Here is an 11,814-nt window from a genome sequence, read left to right on the forward strand (position 1 = left end):
TGCAGCTTGGATTCCAGCTCATCAATGTGGAGCCAAAGTTCGTCGAGCTGCAGACACTTGCTACAGATGTGGCTGCCTTGGATCTCAATGGTGTCCACCAGCTCCCACATACTGCAGCAGAAATACATTGCCTGCCCTGCATCTATAATGTATATATTTAATTGGATTTCATTTTTAATCGCGGCCCCTAATTTAAGGCCCTTAATTTAAGCAAGAAAAGAGAAAAACTCACCAACCAATCACTTCCCTGCTTTCCTGTGACATTGAATGTAGTCGCCCTATTCTCCTTTGTCGCCCTCTCTTACCTGCTCGCACTGCTCCCTGCAGTGGCTTGCTGCTCTTTTACCTGCTCGCCGCCGGTTGGTACTTCCTCACAGGTCCGGGGTGTCGGTGCTCTGTGCTGGCTACTGCTGCTGCTGCTTTTATCTCCGCTGCTGCCGGTATTGTTCCCTCACAGGACTGGAGTGTCAGAAGGATACATGCCTTAGAGGCGGTACAACTAAGGTGTAACGGGCGTCAATCTTTGCCCCTGTTTGCTGCTGTGATTAGCGGGTGGACAATCGGTCAGTATATGAGGAATATGAGGTGCGCCGAATGTTTGTGGCGGAGGAGCGGCGAGAGAGCGTGACGGAGGAGCGGTGAGAGATTGTGGCAGAGATGCGGTGAATGTTTGTGGCAGAGGAGCGGCTAAAGATCGTGGCAGAGGTGTGCAAATGAGGGTACGGGACCCAGAAAAGCCGAGGGTCCAGGGGCAGCACGGGCCAGCGATATGTGTGCTCACTAGGTCCGTGCAGCAGAGCAGGTCTCCAGGCATCCTGATTAACCCTTGTCACTGGTTAAAGGCCGAGCTCTGATGTGCAACAATCACCACATGTTAAAAAAATCCACACACAGGCATCTTCCACTCTTCAAATGGAGTTCAGGACTGGAATATCGGGTCATTCATTGAAACATCTGTGAACCCATGTGGAAGCAAGTTATCCTCGTTCAAGGAACTGACTATGATGATGACAACGAAACTTCACTAGATTGATTCCTGAGATGAGAGGGTTGTCGTATGAGGAGAGATTGAGTAGATTGGGCCTATACTGTCTGGAGTTTAGAAGAATGATAGGTGATCTCATTGAATCATATAAGATTCTAAGAGGGCTTGACAGGGTAGATGCTGAGAGGTTGTTTCCTCAGACTGGAGAGTCCAGATCTAGGAGGCATAGTCTCAGAATAAGAAGTCAGACATTTAACACTGAGATGAGGAGAGATTTCTTCACTCAGAGGGATGTGAATCTTTGGAATTCTCTACCCCAAAGGGCTGTGGATGCTGAATCATTGAGTATATTTAAGACTGAGATAGATAGATTTTTGGACATTAGGGGAATCAAGGGTTATTGAGATTGGACGGGAAAGTGGAGTTGAGGTCTAAGATCAGCCAGGATCTTATTGAATGGCGGAGCAGGCTTGAGGGGCCGTATGGACTTTTCCTGCTCCTAAGTCTTATGTTTTTACATTCTTATCAGAGGCTGGCTACTCAATCTTAATCTCTAACAGTGACAATAATTGCTATTGCTCGGGCTACAGTACTGTGGTGCAGGGCTATGCAGATTGTAAGAAAGTTGTGAATGGGATTGAATTTCTTTCCACATTGCTATGAGGTTCATGGTGTGAGACTCCTGGCATTCACGTGCTCAGTTATCTGTGCCCGCTGCTGCCGGGCTATCTGACTTGGGGGCTCTGCAACCATCTGCAGGGAATAATACCTCCTTCATTCTGGTCACCGCCTCCACCAAGAGCTCCATACAACAGCCAGACAAAGGGGCAAGGTGATCCTAGCAGCAGACATTTTTATGCAGCATTCAACAAAGGCATCTCCTCTTTAAGGGGTGCAGACTGCTGTTAAATGACGGGAATCCCACTAGATCTCCTGTCCACACCATCCCGCCCACTCATTCCCATGGCTAAGCTGCCAGTTACAAACGCATGTAGTGTTGACCACTAGCCCTTGCCATGGAATTGAAGCACTGCCTCACATGGTCGGCTTTGGGCAGAGGTAGCATATGCCCACCCACTTCGCACCAGTTTTTGAGCGCTAGTTGAAAATCTACTCCATACTGTCACTTTAGCATCATTACAAAGTGGAAACCACTTCGCAAGGATGCTGAAACTGCAGTTACAAAACAGCTGGAAAGAATTCAGCAGTAGAGGGCGTTTGAGTCAAGTGCGACTGATTAAATCAATAATAGAGGCAGTATAACTTACGATTACAACTGCTAATAAATTTATATTTATTAGTATTTTCATGCTATTTTCTGTTAAATGTTCTTTACCAAAGTAATACATTTCTGGTTTACTTAATTTAAGCTAATTATTAGTCGGTGAACATTGGTAAAATATTAGGAATTTTGAAACATCATCGGCAAAAGTAACAGATTTGAATATACGAAGTTAAGTTTATTTGTTGGTGTGACATGATCAGATTAGTTTACACTGTTAGGACTGACATTTTAAATGAGTAGCACTGGCAGTAGTAATGGCAAAAATTATCACCAATTATTATTTACTAAATATTTGAGTGGTTTTGTAGTCGAACACATCACGTTATGGTTGCGTTGATACTTCTCGCAAAATACGACTCAGAAACGGTTGTTTTTTCTTAGTTGCTCCTGATATGAACTTTTAAGTTTAAAGAGACAATGTTTCCTGGTTTTGGACATTTTGTGAAAATTGTTCGGTACAATTCGCATACTCGTCCAGTAGATGCCGCTAAAGAGGTTTATTAACTTTTAGAAACATCATCCATACCTTCGGGTTGCTTTGAGGTAACGTTTGCACTTGAACTCAGTTGTGGCTTTCGATCTGTTAAAATATATTACCAACTCCACTGAGAAGACTCATTAGCGGAGAAAACACTCCATGTACCGGGAAACTGCTCTTTTCAGTTAAAATATGTTCTCCCATTTTCTCTTAATTCCTCATAATTTGTGTTGAAATATTAAATATCGTGCACCCTAATATATACCGTAGAAACTAGTTACTTCCCTGTGGAGTTGTTCACAAGTTGGTTCTGGTCTGGAATGTGATTGTAAAGTTTAGCATGAGGCAGGAAAGGTGCACAGCAGGGTTACACTAACTGAGCACTGGAGGTGATAGGGATAAGGGGGAAGGGGAGAGCTAAACTGTTCAACACACTGGGAGAGACATCGGGCCTGATTTCCCCTTATTATGCTGGAGTGTAAAGAATCATCTGGGCGCAGCATATAGAGAAAAATCAGGCAGGAGGGGATTGTACACCTATACAAAGCCACTCCTTTCCATTTTTCATCTATAAAGTTAAATGGATAGAAACTCGTCTGGGCTCCGTTACAAGCATGCAATCCACCCCACCTGATGTTCTGCTATACACTGCACCCAGTGCTCAGTTCGTGTAACCCCTGCTGTGTACCTTTCCTGCCTCATGCTAAACATCACAATCACATTCCAGACCAGAACCAACTTTTGAACAACTCCACAGGAAAGTACCTAGTTTCTACAGTATATATTAAGCTCTAGTTTCTACGTATATATTAAGCTGTGCGTTACTTAATATTTCAACACAAATTATCAAATATTTATGGGAAAATAGAACATTTTGATTTTTTAAAATAATGAAAGGTTAAACTGATAACCATCTTTTCTGCTCAAGTGCAATAAGAGGAAAATCTCCTTATTAAATATTGAAATGCACAGGCAGTGGGTGAGACTTTCTGCTGGCAGCACAAATATAGAAAATCAACATCTATGTCTATGTACAGGAGCAATTACAAGACTCACTCTGGCACTGGCAAGTTATGACTTCTCTCATGTTACTCTTATGTGAGTGGAGTATGGCTGGTGTGAGAACTATATCTTCCTCATACATAAGTGTATATTTTCCTCATAGAGTAAACTATTGCGAAAGGCTAAGGTACAGAAACTGGTGAGGTAGTCTTGATATTTTCTGTAGCTTTTATTCTCTCCTCCTGTTCCTAAAGATGTGAGATGTAAATAATAAAAGCAGAAAGTTAAAAAGAAAGCATGTTAAGGGCTTTTTTGTTAATATCTGGAATATGCTTGTTGAATTTTTTTTGTATAGAAACATTGATGTTTTTGTCAAAATAAGAATAATTCAAATAGGATGATACCATTGTCTAGTCATGCATGCCATCTAACATGGACTGATATTTTCTTTGAAGATCAAACAGCCACTCTCATGATAGTAAAGTTGATAAATAGCAAACTTTTACAGAGTGTAGGTTCCTTGCAAATCACCTGCTTGGACAAGTAAATCATCATAACCTGTTTCCTCACCAGTTTCGGCATTTACCATGTATTCATTTTGGGCAGGCCTTTACCTTTACTACAATCAGAAGAACTGTACCAAGCTGCTACTTGAGAAATAGGTTTTGATGAAGAGAGGATTACTTGAACTTGCAACAGGCAACTTTGTGAATCATACTCATATGACTGAAGTGCATGAGTATTTGATTGTAATTTGTAACAGTTTCTGATATCAATGAATAGCTCTTTATTTTTGCATTATAACTATGTTTGACATGCAGCACTACTTGGTGCAGTTTTTATGATTGGAAGGAATGATATTTAACAAGTCAAGCTGAAGATTTTATGGCTATCAGACTGGTATTCGTGTTACCCTGCGCAAACATGGTAGTGGCATTATGAATGTAAATCAATTGTGAGCTATGATGTTGTTGACAACCAGGTGTACAAAACTGCTTAATCAGTGTTAAAGGCATCAAAGGTTCATCAGTGTGCCTACCAACTACCCTTGGCTGAGTCATTTCTAACTAGTAATTCCTTCACCATCATTTATAATGACAGTCGAACATAAAGTGATGAATGCACAAGCACCTTTCTCCAATTTACAACTGCTTTGGAAAGTAATGAGGTACAAAACTGTTGTTCTCGATATTAAAGCATAGAACAGTGATGTTACCTGTTGTAGGAATCATAAGGCACAATGAGTATTGTGCATGTCACATGATGCAGCCCCTCCCTCCTCCTCAAGAGGAATGCCTTTGACTGTTTATGTGTTGAAAACTACCATCCTTTCTTCAAAAGTTATCAATGTCTTTACTATAGTGGACCACCTGCTGGTTTTGAAAAGGCCATCCTGCTTTTTAAGGATTCTATTAATGAGGGTTCAGATCAGAAAGCCAATGCTTGTGAACAATGTAAGCAAACATCATGTAAGCATTCTGATTTCTTCACTGCCTCATTTACAGCACATTTGGAAGAAATGGTGATGAAGTGGCTCATTTGTAGCTTGAGAAGTGTAACAATGACAACCAGTGCAGGTATGTGCAATTTGGCTCATTTCTGTAGGGTGAAACTCCTTCATTTGTGAGACATGAATTCATTGAGAGAAAACCCAGATGATCTTGTCAGCTGATGCCCAATTGATACAAAAAGAAACAGGTAAATGTTAATAATTATTTCCAAAAGAACAAAATGTCCCCAGCAGTCATTTAATGGTGGCTATTTCATACACAACTCTACTCATATTATATCTCATATCCATGTGCACATGTATACACAGTATATATATGTATATATCACCCTCATAGGCAGTCTCTCGAAATCGAGAAAGACTTGCTTCCACTCTAAAGGTGATTTCTCAGGTGGCTGTACAGTCCAATGTGGGAATTACAGTCTCTGTAACAGGTGGGGCAGACAGTGGTTGAAGGAAAGGGTGGGTGGGGAGCTTAGTTTGCCACACACGCCTGCTGTCTGCGCTTGGTTTCTGCATGCTCTTGGCGACGAGACTCAAGGTGCTCAGCGCCCTCCGGGATGCTCCTCCTCTTTGGGTGGTCTTGGACCAGGGATTCCCAAGTACCGATGGGGATGTTACACTTCATCAAGGAGGCTTTGAGGGTGTCCTTGAAGCATTTCCTCTGCCCACCTGGGGCTCGCTTGCCGTGTAGGAGTTCCGAGTAGAGCACTTGCTAAGGGAGTCTCGTGCCAGGCATGCAGATGATGTGGCACGCCCAACAGAGCAGGTTGAGTGTGGTCAGTGCTTCACACAAAATGGTATTCCCTCTGCCTCACATACTAAGACATTCAGGCATTAATATTAATACATTCACATTATATTGCAGGCTGCTCCTCCCTAAAATTCACGCTCCTGCCTTCATAAAAGAGCTCTGGTTTATGTGCTTACACATATATGTAAAGCTCTGCTCCAAGAGGTTGTATTTGTTTGTTTTGAGATTGCAGATGGACGCTGACACAACATTTTTTTTAAATCTCATCCTACATTTATAAAATTCCCAAGAGGTTCAATGCACCCTGAGCTTCACATTGCACTGGTCTCTCGCCCCCACACAGCTGTGTTCTAGAGTCAGATTGAGACTTGTCTCTGGAGTATACCATCACTTGTGAATCACTGTGAACCGGAAACTGCTTTACAGTGATAGAGAAATGGCAGTAAAACTGCACCCTAATATAATACACAGACAGCATACACACTGACTCACACAGGAACTAATACTGCTTTTAGGTGCTTTTATATTTTACAGGATTTTTATTACTGTCACTCTTCCCTTTTTACATTCCACATTTGGGAGCTACTGCACTCCACTACTAATATAGAGACCAGTCTAATTAGACTGGCCCAATGGCACAGTTTTTACATTTTTTGCTGGGGAAGTATTCCCTTGTTGCCCTGGGCCAACCATATAGTGCAAAATTGGAATCATATGTAGGCCAGGCCAGGCAGCTTCCCATCCCCGATTAGTGAACTAGTTGAGTTTTTACAGCTATCCCACAAATTACCAGATTCATTAAATTCACTTTCACAACTTGCCATGATGAGATTTGAACTTATGACCTCTGGATAGTCCAATAATAACTACTAGGCCAAGCAACTGATTAGTCATAGGTTTTCTGCAGTTCCAAAGGCAAAATGACGGTGAATGCTGCCAGTTCGCCATCTCCTGACCGCAATTTCTAGGCCATTGTTACAACTTTGTCAACATTTCTCATGTGTTTACCCCCTCTTCTGTCAGGTTGATGAGTTCCTAGTATTTCCAGCCGCGTGGTGGTGACATTTGATTACTGAAATATAGCAGCCCACACCTTAACCACTTGTCTTGCAGTTAGTCCGCATCGCCAGTAGGGGGCGGCAGCATTAAGACAGAAACGGCTGAACCAAGACTTTTGCCAATACGGTACTTAAACACGGAATTGTTTGCAGTAGTTCATAGAATCTGCATGGTTTGATCCTCTTCCCTCCCTCCTTGAATTTTTCTGCGTGTAATCTACTCGACACTGCCTGCAGACATGTGGCTAGACAGGTGCGCGCAGTCGCTTCTTCTAAAAGTACTTTTGCGGAAGAATGTTTTCCTATAAAATATCTGTACGTACGATGCATGCGAGTAAAATGGATCACTTCTTACTTCCTTGTAATCATCTGTCTCGACAAAAAGACAGAGATTGCATTGCCTCAAAACTGCACGTCATGATCAGTTTTTAAAAGAATGTTTATTAAATGCGTTGATAGCGTGTTTAACTTTTTGTAACATTTCCAGATCGGAAGGGGATCCTATCGATTTTGCTCGGCTTGCTCATACCAAATTTGGATTTTGTTTGAAGCAATCCAAACGCATAAAGGTTTCCCTACTCCATGTTTAAGTAACCCATCCTTTGATATTGCCTATAATACCGTTCCGAAAAGTTGTTATTCCCATAGGAACCGATCAGTTAAAATAACATGTGTTTATTTACCGTTAATATTCTAGTTTGCTATGTGTCGATACTGGAACAATTTCATAAAAAAACAAGTTTTCTTTAAGTTTCTTTTTACATAAACTTTTATTCAAAATTCAGAGAACCGCATTGTAAACGCGACTGTCATAAAAACTAGTGTTTCATTTTGTCGTTTGCACACATTTTAAGAACATTGTTAGCCAAGTAAAATCTTTACATTTGTTTGTTATATTCACATTTTCAAAAACAATTTGACGGTTAAGTGTAGGGTAGTGCATATTCTTAAACTGCAGCACAATATTATTATTGATATACGCAAAGGAACATCTCATACACTCTTGACACCAAAGAGATGCTATTATAATCTGTCCTTTAGATTTCAATTTTATTCTTTAGTATCGAATTTGTACTCAGTATCAGATAATGTAAAACTGAAAGTCGATGAACCCTTGCTCCAACACTTTTAATCGACCTGCCCTTCATCTTAATTAGTTAATTATGGGTTACAGTATAAATTTGCACAGCAAGCATTCCGATCAGCTTTACAGAGGCAGAATGGCGTAAAGTGTACTTTGGGACATTTTTTATATAATTTATTGGTCACAATGTTTTACATTAATTTGCATGTCCCTTTCCAAATGAAAGTTCGGTAAAAATCAGGCACTTTTTCCTAATGTCTTGTCAGGTTTGTCTTGCAAGACTCTTTTTGAAAAGTGGTATTTAAAAAAAAAATAATAAAGGTCCCATTTGAAAGCAGAACAGGTAAATGGCATGTGGGTCGGGACCATTATTTGGGAGAGGAATGTGTGCTGCACACAGGACAACAAGTCCCAACAGCACCGCCTGCTCGCGACGCCCCTCTGCGAGCGATTTTGCAGCTCCTTTCATCCCAGCACCTGTCGCTTGGCGCGAGCTCGACCCCCGCCAATCCCCGCCCAGCGCCCCGCCCCGCGGCCCTCGCAGAGCGGCGCCCCATTGGCCAGTCCAGGCGACAGATGCAAATCTACGCGCGCGCGCCTTCCCCTTGCACCTGACTCGCGAGTATTTACAGCACATTGCAGGAATGCGCCGCACTCACGGCCGCTGCACTGCCTCCTGCAAGACCACCGCCAGCCCAGCCATCCAACCACTCGCTCGGCTTATCGGCACACCCTCCAACGTCTGGGTGACTTTTACCGTTTCAGGATTATTTTCCAGAGAATATTACTTTCCCCCCCCCTACCCCATCCCACCCCCACCCCACATCCCTCTCCAAGATGCCGCGATCTTTCCTAGTTAAGAAACATTTTAGCACCAGCAAAAAACCAAATTACGGCGAACTCGACACGCAAACAGGTAAACTATAGTTTTACTGCAGTCATTCTAAAAGAAACATGGCAAACACGATAGATGCATTCTTCGGTTTGGTGCAACTTTTTTTTGCTGAATGACTTGTCAGTCAACGAAGCTGTAAGTTTTTAGTAAGTTTATTTGACTCAAAATACTGTACGAATGAAATCAGCCGTGCCAGCAAAAGTTTGTGAAGCCATTTAAGTCGTTTCATTTGAAATATCAGTGTACTAATAAATTAAACTATTGAATCTTGATGATTTTGTGCATCAACGCGTGTTTTATTTTGTTTGCAGTCATCATTTCTCCGTACCTGTATGAGAGTTACCCAATGCCAGTCATTCCTCAGCCGGAGATCCTGAGTTCGGGAGCTTACAATCCAGTGAGTGTGTGGAGCAGCGTTTGCTCCGGGCTGATCCCCTCTCCTGTCCCCAGCGACCCTGCACCTGCCTCGGAATACTCGTCCGCTCACTCCTCGCCCCTCAGTAACGGGAGCCTGTGCCCAGCAGGACGGCTCAGCCCTCGACAGTCCCATTCCGATCGGCTCAACAGGGATCCAAACGGCTCGGAGACCTCCATCAGCGACGAGGAGGAGAGAATTCACCCCAAAGTCTCGGATGAACACGCGGTGGACGCCGAGAAGTTTCAGTGTAACTTGTGCAGCAAGGCTTACTCGACTTTCTCAGGACTGGCCAAACATAAACAGCTACATTGCGACGCTCAGACTCGAAAATCCTTCAGCTGTAAATACTGTGAGAAGGAGTATGTCAGCTTGGGAGCATTAAAGATGCACATCCGGACCCACACATTGCCCTGTGTCTGTAAAATCTGTGGGAAGGCATTCTCCAGACCGTGGCTACTGCAAGGGCATATCAGAACACACACGGGTGAGTAAGGCCTGAAGTGTAACGGAATGTTTTAAGCTAGTTACACAGTTTACCTGTTTTAAACTATCATATAAGCAAAATATTGAACATATTCTGGCATATTATTCCATTGGTAGATATTCTTGGCATTTTACCAGATCAAATCGAATGCTCCCTCAGAAAGTGGAAAGTCTCACGCCTCATCGAGTTTACTGTTGTTGCTCCCCTAAAAATGTAAAGTTGACGGAAAATGAACAGATACGTGACGTACTTGTTCAAAAATGCATTATATTGTGCGAATTTATTTTAAAATTGCATTTAGGGAGACAGTTTGGATAAACATTGGCAGATTTGTAAGCGCGTCTCTATTAAATCGCCCTCAAGACACAACAGAAGTCATTGTTTAAATTGTAGAAGAATTGTTGTGGCTGCTAAGATTGAGATTGGTCTACAGGTTGTATTCCCAGTGCTATCTGCACATAGGATATGTGATTTTTTTTAAATACAAGGAGCACTGAGATGCGGGCAGGACTCATGGTCTGAATGCACCTGTTACCAAATGGCATCAGCAGCAGCTCCGTCCTACCACTTGACTCTCATCTGCTCTTCCACTAACGTTCAGATAGCTGATTTCCTTCTTTAACTCTGTCACAAAATTTTCATTATAACAATACTATTAAAGTAGTTTTATAAATATACTAATTCCACTGATTTAGTAATTTGTCCAGACGTAAAACTCATTCTTATTAATTAACAAATGTCAAATAAATTGCAATACTAGATTTGTTCAACATAAAACAGAAACCCACTTTAGAATTTAATATATTAACTTTGTTTACGATTTTCTTCTATTTACAGGTGAGAAGCCATTCTCTTGCCCTCACTGCAGCAGAGCCTTCGCTGATCGATCTAACCTGAGGGCACATCTACAAACTCATTCGGATGTGAAAAAATATCAGTGCAAAAACTGTGCCAAAACTTTCTCTAGAATGTCTCTTCTCCACAAACACGAAGAATCAGGATGCTGTATAGCACACTGAGAAACATGGAATTATACTAAGGACTAATTATAATTCTGTTTTCAAGTTCACTATCCAAGCATCCCAAATGTTCTGTTCCATCAAGATTTTATTATTTTGAAACTGTTGATGCAACTTTTATAATTTTCATTTAGGATAAACGTCTTGAAAAACAAGATGACAAGTTATGATGATTAAGAATATTCTAACTATGAACAGCACTGTGGAATGCAATATTGTTTGGGACATTCACTGTAATACCCCCTTTGTGCCTTCTGTCAATGCGGCTGCACATCATGATGTCCATATATAATGTAAATACTCTATTTTTGTATTTGGATGCATTATGTATGAAAGTGAACTAAATGCAGTAATGCACCAAAACACTTAAACGTGTGCAAGTTAAAGGCAAACGTTTATTTGTTACAGCCTGCACTCTGATATGTTTAGCTATGTATTTTCCATCCACTTAAAAAAATAAACATGTTTTTGACTTTTTATAATAAACTTTTTTAAATATGTCATACTGTCATATGGATTTACAATTTATATTAAGGACTTGGAAGAAGGGACCAAGTGTAAAGTAACCAAGTTTACTGATGATACAAAGATGGGAGAAAAATCAATGTGTGAGGAGGACACAAAACATCTGCAAAAGGACATAAACAGGCTAAGTGAGTGGGCAAAAGTTTGGCAGATGGAGTATAATGTTGGAAAGTGTGAGGTCATGCACTTTGGCAGAAAAAAATCAAAGAGCAGATTATTATTTAAATGGAGAGAGATTGCAAAGTGCTGCAGTACAGTGGGACCTGGGGGTACTTGTGCAAGAAACACAAAAGGTTAGTATGCAGGTACAGCAAGTG

General features: G+C 41.5%; 1 protein-coding gene across 1 annotated transcript; it reads left to right on the forward strand.

The window, feature by feature from the left end:
• The first annotated feature begins 8,827 nt into the window (after positions 1 to 8,827).
• On the forward strand, positions 8,828 to 11,472 carry snai2 (snail family zinc finger 2). The gene is made up of 3 exons (XM_070875880.1): positions 8,828 to 9,072; positions 9,363 to 9,953; positions 10,791 to 11,472. The coding sequence occupies exons 1-3, from the start codon at positions 8,994 to 8,996 to the stop codon at positions 10,970 to 10,972; spliced, it is 852 nt and encodes a 283-aa protein (XP_070731981.1). The 5' UTR covers positions 8,828 to 8,993; the 3' UTR covers positions 10,973 to 11,472.
• Positions 11,473 to 11,814: the final 342 nt, after the last annotated feature.

This window comes from Pristiophorus japonicus, chromosome 1 (genome assembly GCF_044704955.1).
Source record: "Pristiophorus japonicus isolate sPriJap1 chromosome 1, sPriJap1.hap1, whole genome shotgun sequence".
NCBI classification, from domain to species: Eukaryota; Metazoa; Chordata; class Chondrichthyes; family Pristiophoridae; genus Pristiophorus; species Pristiophorus japonicus.